General features: G+C 39.6%; 1 protein-coding gene across 13 annotated transcripts in view; it reads right to left on the bottom strand.

The window, feature by feature from the left end:
• EEFSEC (eukaryotic elongation factor, selenocysteine-tRNA specific) overlaps nt 1-22,921 on the bottom strand; it is a 163,969-nt gene that overhangs the window by 22,702 nt on the left and 118,346 nt on the right. For 9 of the 13 annotated variants that reach the window (XM_080606091.1, XM_080606082.1, XM_080606086.1 and 6 more), the window contains exons 6-7: nt 18,280-18,436; nt 16,820-16,945 (exon numbers count right to left, since the gene is read on the bottom strand). In XM_080606091.1, the coding sequence (XP_080462217.1) occupies nt 16,820-16,945; nt 18,280-18,436 (283 nt within the window). Of the gene's footprint in view, nt 1-15,409; nt 15,445-16,819; nt 16,946-18,240; nt 18,437-22,921 lie in introns of those variants that run through there. The other 4 variants (XM_080606087.1, XM_080606085.1, XM_080606088.1 and 1 more) reach the window with 3 other exon arrangements.

Here is a 22,921-nt window from a genome sequence, read left to right as displayed (position 1 = left end):
GCAACTGTTTCATAATGAATAGAGTAATAAAATTCACATATGAAAATACAAAACTTCAACCTGTCCAGCTCTGCCCAGAATCATGCCAAACAAGAACTCTAAATACAATTCCAGAGCTTGCCAGTCTTCTGCAAAAAGCCATGCCTCATCCTCTTTGCCTTGTACTGGAATAGTCACAGACCTTGGTAAGTTATTTAAGCATCAATGTAAGAATGAATTCAAACAGCTTAGAATTACCAGTTTTGCCACCCCCATTGTTTGTTTTTCTAAATCAATATAACATTTGCAGAAGAAGTCCTACAGAATTCCTTTCCTCATCTAAACAAAAAATAAGATGGTTATGAGGAGTGAGGATCTAAATGTCTAGAGAGTCATGATGATTATGTCAGCTCCATTTTTAGCACAAGCCCCAAACATGCTAACAAAAATGACAGAAGTCATGGAAATAGAGAAACAAATGTCTCAGGGCATTGTTTTGTACCAAAATAGATATTTCTATTTTTAGGAATAAAAACAAACCAGCATATGTATTGCTAAACTGTGACTGGTCTGGAAAAGGGAGTTCCCAGACTATGAAAGACTTGTGAACCTCACCCAAAATAAAGAAAAACAGGGTTGGTTGTTTTTAAAATCTGTTAGGACCAAGTGACCCTGTTAAAGGAGTTAGCTTATTCTACTCTCTTATGTTTTAGTGAAGATCTGTTTCATCTTAGTCAGTTCTACAGTTTACTCTTTCCAAGAATCTCCAAAGCCAACCTTTATTTCCTACCATATTTTCTTCCGAGTATATCCATGAGGCCAGCACTCACACATATTGGGAAAGTCGTTCCTGCACTGTGCACTGCTCAGAAAGAGCCTCAGCCCCTGAAAAACCTGGGTAAGACAAAAGTTGCCATGTACAAACCCGTATGACAGAAGTCTGCTGTTTGGGAAATGAGTGGTCAAAAGTAATCTCATAATGCACAGCTGGGCAAATAAAAAACACTACGCTTTCCTTCTAGGTATTATAAGCATGCCTGGTAAGAAAACAGGGGAAACGAGCAACTGCACTGGGATGAAAAGAGCCAGGAACATAGAACACTGTGTCAGGTGCTAAACAAACAAAAAAACAACAAAACCACTTTTCAGTATCTGGAAAATATGAGGATCATACATAGCTCTCCCAAGAGCAGCCAAAATGCACACACACAGTCGTGGGTCAGTATTTAACATAAGCCCACACTGAAATTCATGAAACCTCTTTGGACACAAAGCAGTGAAATCAAAAAGCACGGATGTTCAAATTGCAGCTCCATCTTCCTCTGAGCACTACATACAGCATTCCTTTGTATAACCTTGGCTGCAAGCCCACTGGTTTCACCACTGAATGCAGAGACGCACTGTAAAGCTTTTATAATTGTGGAAGCACATTGAGAAACTGCCTGAAAAGTGCCAGCGCATGTCTGAAATGCCACCAGCCCATACCATCTCAAAATCACATGGCGCATTAAGGAAAGATTGATAATTAAGACAGGAATAAAACAGGTCTAACGAACCCAATTTAATAAAGGAAATAAAATTATAACTACTGCAATCTCTCTCCTTTCACAATGACCAAACGGTGCACCAGATCAGCTTTCAGCTCTGTGCATGGCTGGGGGAAGGGAAAAGAATCATTTAACAGTTGGTCCCATTTAGTTATACAGAGCTGGAAGGAGGCAAAAGGGCAATAATGTAGCGATGAAGAAACTCCAAAGACCTCGAAAAGCATGGCAGCCTCCTGAGATGGTTTGCCAAAAGGCTATTTTGGAGACGGATAGGGCTACAAAGCTGCTATTAAGCTTCAATCCTTAAAATAAGCCCATAAACTCAGAAAATATTTATCTGGAAGGGTGGCAGCCCAATAAAAGTTTTATGAATGTTTTAAAACTGCCCTGTCAAGGGGCTAGCCGCTCAGTCACCTCCCTCCCTCCTAAAAAACAACACATGCAAGAAAGCGGGCCCGTGTGTCAGGTTCCCGAGCAGGGATGACAGGGCAGCCTGAAAAATGGCCCTGGGCCTCCCACGCCCCCTCAGAGAGGCTCGCGGGGCACGCAGGCCTCCAGGCCTCGCTGCCTCCGGCACGGCGAGCGGGCCCCTGCCACGGCCTCCGCCTCAGCAGGGAGTGGGATTCTCTGGGAGCCATCTCCTGGTTCTCTCAGAGACCTTCTTCTCCTCCCCTCTAACTATCACCTGCTGGGGAAGTGGCGGGGGAAGTTGGTATACATAAATAAGGGACATGGGGAAATATGAAGGAAATCTGCTTTTAAAACTAGCATTTCTAAGCACACCTGGGTGTCCAGAGGTGGTAAGAACAGAGGGCTTGCACCCCTCAGGTGGCCCTAGGGAGATGGTCAGCAGGACAAAGGTGAAGGAACAAGGAAAGAGCACTTTGGACTTCCACGCATCCCACTGTTTGTTAATTCTTAGACTGTACGCTGAAGAAGGAAAAAAATTAAGCTGAGGTAATGCAGATAAAGACACTGAATTTGTTTAAGAACATAATTCATTTGTTAAACTCTGCGTGAAGCCTGGCAATTCCAGACAGAAGAGGAATGCTGTTTCTCCCTCCTGCCACACATTTTTTCCTTTCCTATCTCCTCACCATCACCAAATCTAAAATCCTGCACAAAGCTAGGCCAGAAGCAGCTTGGCATCTTCCTCAAAAATCCAAGGGAGACTGATCATAGGCAGCTAAATCAAAATAGGATGCAAGATAAGAGCCAGTGACCAACGAAAGGCTGTTTCCAGCCAGCCAAAACCTCACCACACACATTCAAAATTGCTTCCATGATAACCAGGTCCTTTTATTAGTAACAACTTCCAGAAAAATCAACTTCAATTTCTCCAGTTATTCTATGTTTCTTAGGCACAGACATCCTAAACGTATCCTTTCATTTCTTTCTCAAGTAAAATGTATGCAGGCTTGAAACAAAAACAAAACCAAAAAAAAAAGCAAACAAAAATAAACCAACCAAACAAAATCATGCCAACCTTGTGGCAGAACAGAGCCAGCCACCCTGAAGGCGGAGGTCTGACGTTCACGTAGGCAATGGAGCACACGCAACCCTGGGCTGGCGGTGGAGACATGTGGCTGTGGACAGTCCAGGGGATGGTTGGCAAGACAGATGTTTCCTGTCACCAGTGTCATGTTTGCATTACATTAGATTTTTATGTATTGTGTAACTCCATCCATCTTAGTGAACTGCCCATCTTGTAAAATTCTTTTAATTATGCTTCTTGTTATCTGCATTATCTAAAATTATTTATAGTATTATCATCTGGGTTTCAAACATCAGTTATAAACATTGTTGCAACAGTTATTAGATGGGGATTCATATACATAACATACACATCCATATATGCACACAGACACAATTTACTTTACAACTGCTTTGAAATACTGTAACACAATTTTGTTTTCCCAAATTACTACTCTACCAAAAAGGAAAAAAAAAAAAAGACCAGACCAAGAAGATGCAATCTGCCTTCCGCTGGGATGACAAAGCAGCAGTTTTCCTCATGATGGCACAGCACCGTCCTGTACTTGAAGCCTTGCTGGCCACTGCTTTCTGGGGGAGCGGAGCAGTCGCTGAGCCAGAGTTTGGCAGGAGTAAGTGCTCTGTTAGATTAAGTTTCAGCATAATGTTCTCGATAGGAATCGGAGCACCATCCCTAAAGTGCAACGGGAGGGTAAAACGCCAACCCTCAAGACGGATGGTTTGTTTTTATTTTTATAGAGATTTTCTAAACCTCAACTTTCACCTCTTAGCCCCCACCCCCTCCTGTTCTCAGTCACCTCCAATCGCCCATCTGTCTGCTTCATTTAATAGAAACCTATATTTCCTAGCTAATGGATGCATTTGGCCAAGAAGATAATCTCTTTGTGTTCGCTTCAGTTGTCACATTCCTGTTATCATATTAATACTGATTAAATACGAAACCCAACGTTTAAGTCAGACCCCACACATTATTTAAAAGTGACAAGACATTCATATTTTGGCACTTTGAAAACCTCAGCCAGTGTGGAAATGGCCTCCCGTTCCCACTCTAAACACATCACCTTTGAGCCAGAATGCCACCCATATGGATTTTTACATGACAGGATACTTTAGTAGTGCCTTCCTATTTGAGATCACTGGACAAAGTTCAAGTTTCCCGAGAAGCTCTAGGACTGGTACAAACCTCTCCCAAGAAAGGTGACAGTGCAGGTCAACCGGCACGACTCTGGGGATTACAAGATGGGAATGGCCAGTACAAATCTCAGAAACATTCAGTGGCAACTCACAGCACACGTTTGTGCCTCAGTTTCCCCAATCTGTATGCAAGAATCATTCAAAAGCAGTGAGGCTAGTTTATTAGCTTCCATTTGAGTCCTTCATGGCTACAGACTGGAAACGCTGCAGAAAAATGAAGTACAAATTGCCAGACACCAAATCAGCAAAAACAATTCAACGAATTCAGGGATTTAAGACAATTCTGTAACATGTCACATTTTAAAAGCAGCCAGTCACATACATGATAAAGCATACCTCTGACCCTGAGCAAAGTCATTCTCAAATTCCAGGACAGCTCTACACATCAGAACCCAGAACAATTTGCACTGTTCTGTTCTCTCCTACAGCCATCACCAGTGTCTGTGGAAGAGGAAGGCTGAGATGCAATAGCCACTGAAATTAACTCCATGAGACAAACACTAACTCACAGCATTGTTCAACCTGTAATAATCACTAATTTTTAAATAAAAAATAACAACATGGCTAATTATTTATTCAGGATTTATCCTATTTGATTTAATGGATTATCACTGCCAAGTCAAAAGTGGCACAAATTAGTTAGAATTCACCTCAAAGTTCTGGTGAAATTAGTTATGTACTGATTTTCAAAACTGCAATTCAGTAAGAACCTGAGTTACACATACCGCTCATCTCTGTGTGCAAATGTCAAGTCTGAGTATGTAAGCACATTAATTAGTTACATATACTACACGTGCAAAGTATTTATGAATCACCGAAGACAGACTCACAGTGTTCCATCCCCTCTGATTACATCCACCTTTCCCAGAGACCAGGTACCAGTTACAGATGCTCCATTCAGCCCATACCTTTCCTAAAAAGGGATGCAACACCTCCTGCACAACTCTGGAGCAGATGAGGTTATACCATGGTCAAGAAAGCTCCCCTGAGATATCAAGAAGGCTAACCTAACCTTCTGAGATCCGTATAAACAAACAACCGAACATGGAGAGCCTTGAACTGAGGGACTGCTGTTTACCTAACCCCTGAACTGCAAAAGACATCAATCCCTGCCTTATTAAAGAAATGCATACGCTAGCCAGGCATGCCTGCTTGATCAGCCCTCTCCCGTTCACAGCTTCGCCGGGGTCGGAGGAAGTTCCAACAGGCCCCGTTCCATAAATAAAATCCTTCTGGCTGGCGATAACTAAATTGTATTAAGACTGGCTCAGACAATTTCAATTAGAAATAATCAACATGGGTGGACTGAAATACCCTACTTCAATTTGCTTACAGCTGATCTTCTCCTTTTCCATTTCAAAGCGCTTTTAACTACCTCTTTCAGTGAGCGTAGTAGGGAATACGTAACATGCTTCCACTTACTATATGTGTAATCCATATGTATGTGTGTCCTGAAATCAAAATCACAACTACATAATATATGAATAAAAGCTTAAAGTACAGAGTCAAACACGTCTCGAACAGGAGATTCCCAACCATCAGCAAGCAAAACCAGGAAATTTCAGATTCTGAACGCAGACCCTTCCCCGCACAAGCTTACAAATTTGTCTCCTTACCCACATCCTAAAAGTCATCATTTGTGTATGTTACACATTCCTCCTTTCCTCATGAAAATTAGAGAAAGTTATTCAACCAAATTCATTTGCAAAACAGAAAAGTCTATAGCATAAACTCCTTATGAATACCAATATTATTTAAGATTTTTGAGCTTTATTAAAGACACTTAAAATCTGTTGTTAATCTACCTGAAAATTTTTTCCAAATGTCAAATAAAATGGATTTTTCCCCCTGAACTTTTAAGAAACAAGTTCTAAATGAGAATCACTCTTGCTCTTGTTCCTGCATGTTTACTCTGAAACCTAATCATATATTTAAGAGCAAGTCCTAGTGAAATTCATAATGATCAAGTGAACAGAAATAGTCAAGGTATTCTATTTTCACAGGTGTGAGAAATTCATTTGATTTTTCAAAGGAATGAACTGGCAAGCATTAAAAGTTATAAATATCTTAGTATTCTCTCCAAAAACATATTTCTATCTGGCCTTCGTCATGGCTGAGTCAATGGAAAAGGTTCCTAAAATATTCCATTTTTTTTTAAAGGAAAAGAGAATCACAAAGACAGGCTGAGTCATTAAACCCAAGCTTAAGTTTCACTTAAAGTAACAAATAAAAACACCAATAATTTACTGAAGGAGTTTAGTTTTTCCAAGGCCATGCTGCATCTTCTCCATCAGCCTTTGCAAATGCACCATCTGTACAACAGCTTTACCCATGCAAAATCCAAAGACGCAGCTAAAACACTCCAAAAAACTTCCCTTTCACAGTAACGCTGCACTGGCGTACTGTGGTCGCTCAATGTCTTGTTCAAAAACAGGTCTCATAACTCTGTTTTCAGTCTCAGAAGTGCAACCAGCCAAGATCCAGAGCGTGGAATACGTGTGCTGAAGGACAGAAAGCACAGCTGAGAAGAGCTGAGTCTATTTAAAAATCGGTCTTTGCCATAAAGGCAGCGTCCCCTTATGCACACCCCTTAGAAACGCCTTATTTAATTAATGTGACTTTGTTGACAATCGGAAAAGAAATGCACTTCTTGCCTTTCTGGTGGGGGGCTGGTTTGTGTTTTTTTGTTTTGCTTGATTTATAAACTTTTGTCTCTCTGAACAGTCCTGGAGTAACAGTTGTTAATACCTTTCTTTCCATCAAGCAAAACTTCAATCCTGCTCTGAACGTGCGCAACTTCCAAGACAGAAAAAGAGAAAAACACCACACAACTAAAACCAATTACATTGCGTCCTCAAAATATTTACTTAGAGCATAACAAGGAAAACATCAAGAAAAACCATGGAAAATAGTCAGGGACCGGGGAACCAGGCATCAGTTTCCACACAAACTCCACAGGGACTACAATCTCTGTACATCTTCTCAGGAGGTACTTGTGAGAACAGTCAATTGTAATGAGCCATGAAAAGAAAATCCCCAGTTCGTGATATACAGCCTGCTTCTGTCAGCAGGAACTTTCATTCTTTAGCACATTTTCAGTCCTTGAAAACGTCTTCTTTCTCTCGTGCTAGTAATGCTACCTGGCACACACCACTTGGCATAGCCCATGTTACCATTATGCTCGCTTGAAAAGATAATTTATAGCAATCAGAAAAACAAACGTATATTCTTCACACTGCATTCATATTATAATACCAATCCTGATGAGTCGATACTTTAGGATTATACAGACAAACAGTCCCTAGCCTAACACACCCATACATTTACTGGTCAAAAGAGAAAAAAGGAATGTTATTCTTATTTCAGACTGAAAACTGAGAAAGTAAACAAATGCATTCAGAAGTAAATATATATGTGGCAGCAAAGCCAAGTATTAAATTAGAAATCCTTAGGTGCAAGCAGAAGACCGTACCATACAAACGTTCTTCATTTATATACAAAGACAGACAATTTCGGATGAAACAAGTAATTGAAGGGATGGCACAGGTCCATTTTCTTGGTTTGGGGTTCTGTAGTTGTTAATATATTTACTTCATAACAACAAAGAGCAGCTGAGGCTGCTCTGCATTGTGTGGACAAGGATGGTTGGCACAGGAAGGGACTGCAGGAGTAAGACGAGGTAAGTGGCCAAACACAGAAGGAACTGAGTGGAAGAGAGAGCAAGTACAAAGATTAGGGTAACATCAGAAAAATGAAACTGGGAAACTAATCAGTTATAACAGGGAAGAAAAGGTTCTTTGAATTAGCAAACTGTCTTGATTTTCTAACCTGGAAGAGGTGGGAAGACAAGCAGGAGAGGGGTAGAGTGATTTGAAGGCTCAGAGGTTTAAAAAAAAAAGTGATAAAATCCCAAGCTCAAACATATGCAACACAGAATTTTTGTGATTGAAGTTACAACCTCAGATATTAGGAGAAAATCTTTTCTAGGCAGGATGACGTTTTTTCTACTTTACACATACCTTTTATTCCAGCTATTAAGGACTTTCTTCAGCTTTTTTAAAAATGGAATAATACTGTAGCTGGAAGCAGGAAATGCTTTTGTCGCTTATGCACAATATTACACAAAATCATGTTACAGCAGACCCCCTATCAAAGCAGGTCTATTGAAGCTCCAGTTATTTCCTACTCTTTATTAAACACTGAAAACCCTTTGTGAAAACACAAACCAAAGACTGCTTTACACAGACTTCCTTGAAATCAATGCACGCTATTAAGAAAAGCTATTTCTTGTCCCCAAACTCAAAACACAGATCAGCCTCTCAAGGTTAGCATCCTTGTCACATGCCAGTTCTCAAATCCACTAAGCACTGGCCACTGTTCCAAGTCAATACTTCAAATAGCCTGCAATCTGCAAACCACAAAGCTCTGTGCCTCCAGGAAGCCCTCATGGTGCATGTTTTTACTCAGACTTCAAAAAGATATCAGAACAAACACCGGTGGAAAGGGAAGGTGAAAGGCCCAAGGGATGAACGATCAAAATCAAGTAAATAAGCACAAACACTTTACAGAACAGGAGAGAAATTTCATTGTAAGACAGCAATCTGAATGCATGATCTATCCTTGTGGAGATATTTAACAGGATCAAAGGTAAATTATGTAAACGTTGGGAATATAAGTATTTTCCACCCAAATACTGCAAAGCCATGAGTGAGGACTGTAACGCCCAGAGATGGTAGCATCCCATCTTGCACACAAGAAAGCAAAAGATGAGGGAAATAATTCCCTCTTTGGTCACGTATAAACAAACTGCAGACCTGGGATCGCAATCTAGATCTCATGGATTCTACTTCCTTACTTTAAGTAAGCAAGTAGGAGGGCTCTCAGGGAAAACTCGGCCACTTGAGGTAGAATAGAATCAGTTCCTCATGAACAGCTCGCCACAAAATCCCATGTTCTGCCTAGGCACGGAGTGCTGCACAGTCATCTCTCACTGGAACGCACAAACCTTCAAAATAAAACTCCATGTTAGACATCTAAAGGAATAGAGGCAGCAATTGCAAAACATGCAAGTCCCACGCATGTTATCTGATACATTTAACAACTACTATTTTTTTTTTTTTGGGCAGTCCTTTGTATGGACACTAGTCTTGTAACTGAATCCAGGGTGATTCTCTGAATCCCTCACATTTAGATGTACTGACATCCATTGAGTCCTTAGCAAGAAAAGGGGGTTTTCTCTCCCAAAAGGACAGCACCTAACAACTGAATGGCAGTGAACTTCCACCAAAATTAATAGAAATGTCTATTTCACTTCTAACAGATATACATGTTTAGTTACACTTCTGAAGAAACTGTGCCTGGTCCCTTCAGTATTTTTTCCAAGGTACACACTGAAGCATCCCAAACTTGTGGAAAGTATTAGGGTCCTTATGTTGAACTAGATGAGAATTAAACAAACAAAAAAAAATGGATATTCTCATTTGCTGTAGGAGATAAGATATTACAGGATTGCTTTTAATTTTTAATTTTTGGTGCTCCAAGGTTGCCTAGCTAAGCTATACAGACACATAATAAAAAAGTTAGCTATATTCCTAAAGAGAAAAATACTTTTGCACTGGAGATTATAGTAAGAGAGTATTGAATTTGCAAAATGAAACACCTAGAAATGACAACAAAAACACAAACAGAAGGTAGCACATGCATCTTGCTCATGTGTCTAGTACACAACCAAACGTCTGTAGTATTTCATGAAAGAGCGATCACGTTCCACGCCATGTTCTAATACAAACTGCAATTTCAGCAGCGTAAACCCAGCCAGGTCAAAATTAAGTGCAGAATTTGATCTATAAGAACAGGATATTTGGTCTGTAGTTACTTTAGCAAGGCTTCTCCACTTAAAGCATACCGTATCCTAAACAGCAATGCAGCAAAAGTTTTCAAACTTGAATATAGCTTTATTTTGTAGTTGTCCATTTATGGAACTTCGCAACTATTACACAAACAAAATAGGACAGGATTACTTTTACAGGGGAAATAAACTTGTTCATTTCCTGATTTTGAATATTTAATTTTGCCACCCCCAAACAAACTTTTTCCCCCCCCTTTTTTCATTGAAAAAGGTAACCCACAACAAAATAAAATAAATAAACAAACCCCTCCATTTAATAGAGAATTTCCTCAGCACTCTAGGCAAGGCTCACGATAGCCTGATATTGGCAGTTTATACAGCAGCAATACGAGGCACAAAGGTATTAGATAATTTGGGAAAGGTCACCGGATAGGTTAGTGGTGATGTGGTGGCAAACATGAGCTCAGCAGCCTGCCCAGCTACATCAGTCACAGATGCAGCCTGTCAACGATCTAGACTATGCAACAGGGTCCAAGTAGCTTGTAGTAGTACTTGTAATTATTCAAAGATCAGCAAAGCAGCAGGCCTAAATATGCAAGGCACTTCTTTTCTCTTAGGGAGTGCAACTTTTCACAATAGCTACATTCCCCCAAAATAACAAAACCTGGATTAAGCGGGTAGACTTGTGACCACAGGAGACCTTACACAGAAGTAAGGTTATTATAAGCAGCAGCATTACCAGCTCTCAGTTTTACCACAAATCTCCAGATAAGTGCACTTCTTTTGAAATCCCAGATCCTAAAAAACATGCGACTGAGTGCAAATCTCAGTTTAAGTTATGTATCTAGCTATTGTGGCTTAGGAGAATCTTATATATATGAACCAAGTTTATCTAAGAAAAGAAACAATCTTTACCTAATTTTTTCTTTTTTTTTTTTCTTTTTTTTTTTTTTTTTTAAGTCATTCTTTGGGGGCTTACCATTATGAGTACTTTGGACAGCTGACTACCAATGTCACTGCCAACTGAAATAACAACTGCTCAGTTTCAAAATACTTGTAAAAACCCACAATTGTCTCCCAAGCTCTGACCACATTATCTGATCTACATTTTATCCTCAAATTAAGATAAACAAATTCTAACTATAGCATCTTTCTACTTTGCAACAGGGACCTGAAATTTCATTTTAGGATATTAGAACAGTCTATGCTATTCTTAAGGCGGAAAAAAAAAACCACAGGAAAATGTCAGTTAGCGTGCCCTTGGAAAAGATTTTTGGCAGCTAAATGTCTACAGCCTCCATCTGCAGAGGGCAACCTTGAGCACAGAGACAGACTGGATTTTTCCAGTAACTGCACTAGAGCATCCACAAATCAGAAACTAATCCCCCCTCTACCCTGCACACCACTGCCTGAAACTGCTGGCAGAAATATTTGATAGGAAAATATATTACAGTTGTGTAGTCTATACCGTACCCAACACAAGGGCTTACACAGGAGTTGGACCTTTTTCTTCCCCAGAAGCACTCACACTATTTCACCTGGTACCTGATACCTCCATCGTCAGCGTCTGCATGATCCCAGAAGAGCAACCTGACAAATAAACACTCCGATGGCAATTTGATATTCAAAGATGAGTCTTAATCTTCCCTGGGTGCCCTATCTATACTAACACACATTACCAACTACACTGCAAACCGATATTACAGTCAACACATCACCTTTTAAAGCTCTACGATGAGAGACGTGGCCCTAAAATTCAGTCATTACAGCCAAGACCAAGATCTCCTGATATTACCATCAATGAGGCAGGCAGCCAGTTAATAAATTAACACTTCCTTGACTTCTGTTTTCATTCAGAAGGAATGCGTGTAAATCTTGACTTTGATTCTGCACAAAACACTCTAAGGTCAATAAATCTGGATATTCAGCTCCAAAGGTCAATACGGGCTTTGCAGGATGTCGCCACTTAAAAGGTAGGTTTCATTCCTTCAGGCCAACCTTTTTTTTTTTTATATAAACACAACACAAACTCCCAGTTCCTATGTGGTCACCAGGACTTTTACATTGCTACAGTTTAATCCGCTCAAGAGAGGATCATAGAGGGAAGCGATGCTTCCCTGGCAGCAAGCCTCTCGCAGCCTCTGTCCATGCTGCACTAGCCAACTTCCACAGAAAGGAAAGAAGGAGATTTATGCTTGAAGTACCCCTCAAGGATTTTAGGTTTTGTTTGTTTTAGAGGGTAGGGGAAGAGAGACTGTGAAAGAACAAGCAGAGCTAATCTCCAGCTTTTAAATAAAACACAGCTACACAGATTTCTTTGCCCTTGGGCTTTTGTTTTTCCTCTTGACTGAAATCCTGCTCAGCCTCACCTGATACTGACAGGGATGGCAACCCACCAGACCCTTGCAGCCAACAATTTTTTATTTTCTTTTATTAAAAGAGGAGCCAGGCTGGGCAAACATGGACATTAAATGTGCCTAAATTTCATTTGGCCTGAGAGAAGATTATCCTATTTTAATGCAACACAAGCAAAGAATTCCAAATGTCAAGATCTCCCACAAGAAGTATGCTGCTTAGTGACAGGATGTTTAATTATTTTCAGTGCAATGAAAAGGTTTAGCCTACCCCGTTCCCCCGATGTCAGTAAGGACTGCCCTCCAAATTACAAAGCTGGGAATATGACATTTATTTACAGTTGACTATTTAATACTCCTCCCCAACAGTTGTTTAAAAGAAACTGGAACTAATACTCCACAAGTGCCAGCTGCATTGATGTGCTGAGAGCCACCTGAAGAAAGCAAGACATCACCTCAATAAAAAATAAAAGCACAACAAAATTTAGATATTTCTAAAAGGAAAATTATGGGAAATCACGTGCTACACGTTTTCCTATTGTATTTTTTCCATCTTTGCATAATTCCAATTTCCCCAATATTATTTAGCCTCTACCTGATTGCCTTGCTTAAGTGGAATATGAAAAAATAACTGACTTGAGTCCAACTTCTAAACCCACACTTTTTAACAGGAATTGAAATTATGCAGAGAAGTGCTGCTGTTCACCTACTGTTCTTATATCAAGACTTTCCCGTTGGCTTTAACTACGTGGTAAGCCAGAGTGGGATCTTATCCAACGGACAAAGTATGCAGCAAAATATAAAAACACCAAACTACAAAGGCATACCATTCTCCACAATACGCTAAGGGGGAAACATATTTAGCATTTCTACCCTTACTTTCACATATAAGAGTATGAGCGATTCTCAAGAATAAAGCGCACTGGTTAGTTCTTACCACTTTTTGTCATCTTATACCAACACTGCAGGATCCCAGAGCCATTGTGCCTCCTGAACCAAGGAGCACATCCATACTATTACTTCAGAGAGGACTTTCAGGTACATTTTACTCTTCTATCAAGGCAAGTAGTAGAAACACTGAACACAGACTTGCTGTCTCGTATACAATAACACTTAAAAACGAAAGGTAGAAAAAGTTACTGGCAACAAAAGGCATAGTCACAAACAAGTTTGTCTTTACCTGTTATAAGAAACTTAAAACTACCATTATCAGGTACAGCTACAAAGAACAGCAAAGTAAAAAAAAAACACGTATTCTCATTTTCTCATTTGTATCTCTTCTTACGAAAAGTATGCATTTTATTGTATTGAAATTTGCTCAATTCAGAAGTGTGTTCAGCTGTTAGGAATTTCTTAGATATGCACTGCTTCTCTTGCATTAAGAAAGAACGTAGCTTTGAATTCATCTCATGTAGAGCCCTTTTTACTGTATTGAGTCAAAGAGAGAAGAACTGTAGTCAAACACACCACAGTGCATCAGAGAAGATGAACGCTTTTGTAGCAACTAGACAGTAAAGAGAGACAGAAAATAAAGTGAACTATGCCACAGATATCACATGTTCCAATTAGATTTAAGAAGTCACTATATTTCACAATAATTAAACAAGACAAACACAACGTGTCAGAACCAACAAAATGGGCATATCTAGAGGCAATCTCTTAAAAGGTGTCATGAGAATTATCAAACCACAGTATGATTTTGCAAACCAAGTAGAGTTTTACAGGGTCAGTTCCTGGGTGAGAGACAGTTAAACAAAATCCACAATTAGCAATAAGTTATTCAAACGATTCACTGAACTTTCCTCTGAATTTCTTACCAACCGGCATGACATTCCTAGGTGCAATGTACATTGAAATACGCTTTTTCCAAAGACTGTCATTGTTAGCTTTTTGTATTCCTTAGAATAAGGCATTTAGTTGTTTGTAAGGTATTTAGAGGCACATAGTTCCTGCCTCCCCAAACTTGTTCTTGATTTCAAAAGCGACCAATACTTTTCACTCCTTTACCCTGACTATATAAGTGTTCCCACTTACAAATAAAACAGCTGCCACATATCACCCACCTCAGCAAGAAGCACCTCATCAACAGCTCACTCATACATTCACACACACACACTTTCTTGCTTTACTTACAAAGCACAGTACTTTAAACTTGCTTTTAAATTCCGCTTTTTAAGCAGCTTGTTAAATGAAACAAAACTCTCTCATGAGATTAAAAATTATGTCCCCCCCTCTTTAGGTACTTGATTACTTTCCAGACTGGTTGTGTGATCATCACCCTATCGATTAACACACCTTGAAACTTTTTACAGTTAAAACACAAATAGCTCTACAAGCAACCCCTACAGAATAGGGGGGTCTGCCATCAATTGGGGGAGGGACGATAAAAAACAAGAAACAAACCACAGCTCAAAACACCCACAAGCACTAAAACACCCACAACTCAAACAACTAGATGCCACTACAGTCTAGAAAGTAGGTTATATCTTGTAATTCAGGCAATAGTAGTGTGCTCAAAGACAAAAACAGAAACTAGATGAAAAATACACTGTCCTTCTACTTCCCACCATCTTGTTGTTTGTCTGTTTTAACCTGGAACAGGCACTAGCAAACAGCTAGGCTTATCTACACGTGTGTATTCTCCAAATGGAACTACATCACCTTCTCCTACAAAGATGATTTGACAGTACAAGAAATATCTGCCAAGTAACATCTCTCAATAGTCAAGTTACTCCTTGCTTTGTTTTATTTCATGTTATTAGCTTTACTTCTGCCTCCTTGGACCACCCTAAGGGATTCTTCTTCATTAAGTTCTTCAAATACTTGCAGATAATCATATCTCCCACTTAGACATCATTTAGCCAAGTTTCATGCATTTCTTTTCATCTTCTTTCCCTCATAAATCAATTCCTTCAGCCTCTTCAGCATTCTTGATGCTCTTCCCTGAATTTCTTCCAAACTGCTGACATCTTTCAGCGACTGAGGAACTTCCAATTGCATGCTGTACTCTATATGTGCTTTTTGTGCTCTAGAGAAATATAATTAAGACTTTTCAAGAAATACTAATGCTTCAATTCTGGAATAAATCTACATTAGATTTCATTATTTTTTTTAAACAGAACAGATAGTAATTATACCCATTTTACAGAAAAGGGGATAGAAGTATGTTAATTATTGCTGCGCACAAGTGGTGCCAGAATAAGAAACAGATCCACATTCTGCCATTCCCAGCTGCAAGGTCTGCCAAGTTTCAGCCCACGGACGACATAAAACAACGTTCCCAAGCTGTGATCTATAGGTGAACACAAGCCATTTCCAAGTGACAAGAAACAACGCTCGGAGAGCCCAACACTTCCTTGCATGAGCAGGCACAGTGCTAGTGGCCGTGGGCACCAGCAGGACCAGAGCAGCTCATGCAACGCACTACAAGGTGCCATGCTTTGCTTTCACCTCAAGCCATCAGGATACAGGTTTCTGGTACATCTACTCGATTTTTATTGCTTTGTGGAGGTTTGTTTCTAAAGGCAGCCCTCAGCTATCACGAGGTTAACTCCTTGAACAAGTTATTCAATTCCAGAGGTTAAGGCTGGTTTTAAAGACAAGACTGACCGACTGCCAGGCTGAGGCAATTCAAGGCAGTTTCCAACTTGCACGTTTCCTTCCCTTCCCTCCCACTCCCTGACGCATTTGTGAAGGAATCACGGAGAAGTAACTTCAGAAAAATTAAAAGGAGCTCTTTGAAAAATATAACTGTTACAGACTATATGAGTGGAGGCAAGGCTGAAGAATGGGGGAGAAGGGAGAGAAGAATCGGACCATTTAAATTTAATAAAAGACTAGAAAACCCACAAACAGGATGCAGACATTAAAAAAGCAACACTGACCTAACAATGGAATGTGAACTGCAGTTGACTTAAACAGCATCACAGCAATAGCCCTCCCCCTACACACACATCTCTGCAACTCTTAAAGAAACAGTTTAGACCCCTCCAAATTCTGTGTTTTCTCCTGTGGTAGCCACACTTCGTGAGATACTCTTTCCGTGAGATATTCTTAGCTTGAGCTGATTTAGCTTATTGCCTCCTCTTTCCATATATAAACAGAATCCATATTTGACCCAGGCTAAAGAAAAGCAAACTAAATTGTATTATTCTGCTTGTTTACAGAGGTGTTAAATGCTAGTACTTTGCTTACATATTCTTACTGAAAGAACAATAAAGAGCCCTCTGCTTCATGGTCTACCGTTAAACATCAGAAAAGTATAACCAAGATTAGATTACGAACACCTTGGTGAAAGGTATCTTCCTACATTAACTCAGTATGCACAGCAAAAGGTAACTTTCTAAATCTGCGTATGATTTTCTTAACATGAATGTTGATTCACACCTATAGCTCCTGCTTACCATCCAGAAAGATGACAGACTCAGGCTTCTCTTGTCTCATGAAGAACAGTTTCCTCCATCCAATATGTAGAAATGCCAATGTAAATGGCATCCTCCCGTTATTCTTCCCTTTCATCGTATTTATGCCTTTAGGGGGAAAAGCTACCAAGATCACTACATTTTTAAGCAAGCTTTCATCTCGGTTTTCAACTTGAACCCTTTTCAGTGTTAAGGTCATCTACACATCATTTCACCACCTACTTGAAAGCATCCATTTCAGTGAATGCGTAAAAGCTTTTCTAGAATAGAAAACTCAAGGCATATATATGCCACGTGTAACATCTTTAAATATGCACCATGATTGCTATTTGCAAAGTCTAGCATTTGGTGATAAAATTGGAATTAGAGATAGGATAGAAAATGGCAGTCTTTTTTGCCTAATCAGTAGTGTTCCAAGGCAAAAGAAAGGATATTTGCTGGGGGTCAAGATTAGCTCATGTGCATCATGCTAAACTGAAAATAGTCAAAAAAATATTCGATCTTTGGCAAGAAATCACTAAGTTTCAGTTTACTCTGCAGATCACTTCTTATGTGACTTTTTCATGTCATAAAACATCACAATTTTTTTTCCACTTATACAATAGAATCATCTTGCTCGTCTCCCTAAAAAGGGTGGAGGATTAACTAGTGACAAATGGGCTGAAAACGCTAGAGAAACAAAGTACTACTAGTATCTTTAAAATCTTATCCCACGGATTTGAGCTAAATGCAGCACCTATTATTGCCTGTTGAAAAGGCTCTGAACAACTTTTCTACTTTAAAAAAAGCAATAGTAATGACACTTATAAACTCTAGTACCCATCATTCCCCATGCTCTAAGCTAAGGAGGCATAAATCCTCGCTGTAACTCACCAAGGATGAAAAATACAGTACTATATAATATCATAAAACCAGAAGAGAAGCAATAAAAAACCCTCTCAATATCTCTAAAAACTCATTTATCAAAGCGTGCACAGTTTTTGCTTGAAGGCAAGATAGGTTGTAATATGCAGAACAGAGACGAGTTAAGGAACTTGCATCCAGTATTTGCTATTTAATAAGTAGCTACAGGTAAAAATGATTGCAGGTTTGTTTTCTTCTAATCAGAAGGGTTCTGGAGAAAACCATACATATATTGAGAGGAGAGATTTCCACAAACCTTTCTGGACAGTGCATGATTTCTATGGTACTGACAGTTAAAAAAAGTAATTTTGAGACCTCAGTCTACTCACACACAGGGGATGTGGCTTCAGGCCATTAAGTCTCATAACGCAAGTCAATCACCATCATTTAATTAGAAGTAAAATCCACCAAATTGGTCCAACTGGTTTGGATCTGATGCCACAAACTTCAGGAAATTATTGGAAACATTCAGACTTGCAATATAGGAAGATCTCCTATACTTAACACAGATTAGAGTATGTCAGCTGTTGAGCACCCACCTGGAATTCGGATTTTAAATTTGCCACTTTGTCCAAAACCACCATCTATTATTCCATCTTCTCCTGTAGATAGTTTGATTTTTAGGCCCACAAAAATCTGGATGTTCGTTTCCTTTTTAAACAATGAACGACCAATCACGCTGTAATCATCCATGACCTGCAAAAGAAATAGGGCATTATGAATCTACAACCTTACAAGAAAAATATCTGAGATACACTGGTGACTTCTATCACCCCGCCCTTGGAAAACCATTTATCCCCAAATGAACAAAAAACTCTAGATTAGTCATCTAAACTGCTGAGCTTAAGGCAATTAGTGTCCAAAACTATAGAAGACTATGAATTAATAAATTTCTTCTTTCACCTCCTTTCTTTTAATACAGAAAGACTAAACCCTGCATCTGAACACACTGCAAAGATCAGTTAATAAAGATCTCTTTTCTGCTTGAAACCTTTCCATGAAAGTCACTTAAGTACCTATGCCCACAAAGTTTATTCCATTACTTGTCCTACAGCTAAGTACATTATCTCCAACATAAACATTTCTGTCTCGTAGCTCCAGAACTGCACTCCAATAGCTACACTTTAAAAGAAATGACAATTACTCAGAGTTTCTAAATACAGCCTTTTAAATATTCACCTTTACATACACATTGATTTGTTAAACTAAAAGCCTTGTGACCATTGTATCCAATTTTAATTTCAAGGTTTGTAACCCAGTGGGAAGAACCATTCCAAGTCTGGATTCTTAATTAAGCTATCAGGAACATGAAGCAGCAAGGTTGGCGGGTAAGGCAAGATAAACAACCCTCCCTCAGGCATTACAAAGTATAAGGTGCAGTCAAGTGAGCCTAATCCAGTAGGTGTGAATATCCTTGTATACCTAATGTCTGCAGTTACTCTACCTCACAGCCACAGCAAGAGCATTTATTTACTTATCAAAAGAAATAAGCAGGTATTACTTAAACCTTCCTGTGATTTTTTTTTTTTTGGTGGCAGAAGCTGCTGCTCCTCCTATCTCGAGAGCAATTTTTAGTTAAACACAGAAAAATTTAAAGGAACTTAGAATGGTCAAAATTTGTACCTGACTTTGAACAGTCCCCTTATTCCATTTAAATGGCACCTTGAAGTGTTGCAGGTTTATTAAGCTGCTCTCCTTCCCCGGAAGCCTATTCCTCAAACAGGAGCGCGCACACAGATTCAAACCCCTAGCATTCTTGATTATTACTGTTGTTAAATACGTACGCCTTTATATTAAGGCCAAACAATCTCAGCTCATCATATGCCTTTATATTAAGGCCAAACAATCTCAGCTCATCATATCGCCCTAAATCTAAAATTAAATTTGTTTCCTTTTGTTTGAAATGGGGTTTACTTGCTCAGCCGTAACCAGCCCCGAAACGGCTGTGCAGTGAGCACAGCCTCACCCCAGAGCAGCATGGCAGCACCTCGCCCTGCCCCAGGCCCCGCGCGCACGCAGGACGGAGATGCTTGCAGCCCTTCCTTCGCTTGGAGATAAATAAAGGCAGCCCCACTAGCTCCACTTGCAGAGGAGTCAAAGCTGTAGGCAGAAGCATTCAGATGCCTCAACAACATTCGTTGCCTGAATATCCGCTCCCAGACTTTTTTTTACCAGAAGGTTCAGGATTTTTTTCCCTTTGTTTTTTCCCCCTTTTCTCCCCACACCACCAAACTGCTTCCAAGCAGCTTGTGAACCCATAATGGTAGTATCACTGCTTGGCAACCTCTGGCTTAAATTTAAAACCGAATAATGTCTTTTACTGAAGCGTCTGATACAGGTGGGGGGTAGATAAGCTTTCAGGCACACTTGCCTTTCTTTGGGTCTGAAGTAGCAGACTATCAGAAAAAGAAGCTGTTAATTCCAACCTGAAGCTGCACTTACGTTCTCAAAACATTCATCATTTTTCCCATTGTATGAGGTGGTCAAATAAAAATATTACTTCTTCCTATAAATCTTTTATTCCTAAAACAAGAATTTCAGACCTGAACACCCCCTCCCCTCCACTGCAGGCTACGCGCTTCTTCCCTTGTGTCTGAAACGCAGTCTCTGACACTCCAGTGAGGCTCCTCCACAGATCTGCTTTCTGTAGTTACCCCCCAAAATGGCCCAGGAGGCCAACTTTAGACAATATAAACATCTTTTATTTGTCCAAGAGTGCTTCAACGTTAAATTTGACTTAATTAAAAAGTGCATTACAGGGTGAACAACTGTACTTTGCCAGCACAGTTCAGTTTAGCCTCCCCAGCAAGACTGTCAGAAAAAAATCCACCCTTGAACAATTTCTATAGATGCTACAGGCAACAGGCACTTCTGAGTAAACCAGTAGTGACAACTACAGTTAATACATGCACATGATTATATAACAAAAACAAAATCCATCACCAGTTAGGCTTGCCATACTCAATACCCTTTTAATTTTTCAAAAAACTTTTTTTTTTTAAATGTGCTTTTTATGGCTTTGCCCTTGTACACATGGGTCCAGCAAGGTAACTGAGGACTCCAGCTGCACCGCTTCTTTCACCTGGCTGGTCAATATGAAAAAAACACCTCCTTCAGCCAATCGTTACTATTGTGTCCATGCCTCCATTATTCCTTCTATTTGTATATGCCATTAGAAAAATAACAGCTTTAGCAGTGCTGAGATAGAAAGCACTCAGCAACTTGCCTGCATGCCTACTGGGAATAAAACCATTATATCCTGAGGTCTCAGTCCCCTACACTAGATATTGTTATATGTTTAATAATATCTATTCACCCCAAATCAGCCTATGACCAATTTACCCCTGAAGACGACTAAATAACGAGAGATGGCTGCTGGAACAAGAACTAAGGTAACTGATCGCTCTCTGCAGGAAAATAAATTGAAGAGGTAGAGCTTGGAGATAATTGCTACAAGCAATTTTTCTCGGCTTTAAGACAATTTCATAAAAAATAACTGAAAAAATAGACTTTTTAGTCTTTGTTTGTAAAAAGCCACAGAAACGTGTGTTGCTCTTGCCGATTGAAACTCAACACTTCCAATTACTTTACCAGTAATTTACCTCCAATCGCTGGATTTTAAGTTAATCCCCTCTGAGTTCTCAGAACATCTACAATGGCAATCACTTTGCCTATTAGCTGAATAGCCTTTTGGGAGATCTTTCTGCTTTTCTCTCAAACACTTTTTTTGTTATAAAATATTATTAACTTAAAAAGCCAAATGCCGCAAAGACAGTAAGGGATACGCACAGTCTGCTCTGAAGCAGCAGCAAGGGGCCTAGCAATGAGGGCAGACTAATTTTATTAACTTCAGGGAAACTTCAAAAAGCTTTAGGGCTTTAATGCCAGACAGAGACGACCCCAAAAGTCAGTTTAAGTGCTGCATAAACAAAGGATTAGGGCAAGAAAAAGCTGAAGGCTCCTTGCATTTCTTGTTTATATTGTCATATGACCTAGTGGGAGTGGGAGAGGGCTGCCTCTCTGACTTTAATCCCCCATGGTGTACAGTGGCGTTTCAGTTCACTGACCTACATTACGATAATATTTTTTTAAATTTATGGGCAGAGGTGCAGCATCAAACTCACTTAAGGACTTTAAAAAAGAAAAGGGGGCGGGAGGGGGAGAAATACTCAGAAGAGAAATTTCTGGCTGGTATAGTCTCCCCCTCTCACTTGGGTTAGATCAGCAGCTTAGAAAGGGATTTCGAGTTCAAAGGGAACGTCTCTGTTACTCTTGTTTTATGGCTTAGACCAGAGGACACAATAGCACTGAGTTTATGAAATATCCCTTCCCACTTGGCTTTTGTGTTTGCAGGGAAAAAAGTAAATAGCACTTTATAACCATAGGTGAAGTACGTACATCTCTGGCAAATAACCCTTGTGCTAATACCAAAAAGTTCACAGAAGAATATAAAGTTCCTCACACTCTCCAACTCAGCAGTGCTTAGTACACAGCATATTGCTACAGCACATTGCTCACAAAACCGCAGTTACATGCACTGGCACCCAGTGCAAACCATAGTGTAACGCCAAGGAAGACCTATGGGATTTCCCTTTGAGCAGGAATAGCAAGCTACGCCACCTACCCTGTTAAACCACCCTCATTTTTAAGAAAGCTTAGAAAATACTGTCATCTGAACACCCTCAAACAATCTGTCACATGCATTCTGAGGGCAGATAACTTCATATCTTAACACTACTTTGGAAAGAAATATGAGGATCAGAACTGAAGCACGCAACTGCAGATCAAACAAACCAGTGCTACAGTGAGATAGGAAATATAAGATTTCAGAGAAAGTAAAATATTAACTTATATTAAAAGGTAATAAAACATAAATATTGAATGCTAGAAAGACAGAAAAGAGCAACCTTTTCTGATTCAACTTATGGATGGTTTTCAATTAGCAAAAAAGATTTTAAAAAGTGATAAACGTGTCTGAGGAGTATCTTCAGCAAACAAAATTATCCATTGAAATCAAAGCAGAAAACAGGAGGGGGGAAGGAGCAAAAAATATAAGACTAAATCTGAAAATACCAAGTATTTTTATTGCCTTACTGTACTTTAGAAAAAGTACACTTGAGACATCATCATGATCAGTAAGAACTCATTTGTTTCCAGAAAAAGTTTCAGAACAGTTTCCAT

The sequence above is a fragment of the Anser brachyrhynchus genome, assembly GCF_964034855.1.
Source record: "Anser brachyrhynchus genome assembly, chromosome: 10".
In the NCBI taxonomy this organism is placed as follows: domain Eukaryota; kingdom Metazoa; phylum Chordata; class Aves; order Anseriformes; family Anatidae; genus Anser; species Anser brachyrhynchus.
This window is presented reverse-complemented; position numbering and strand designations above follow the sequence as displayed.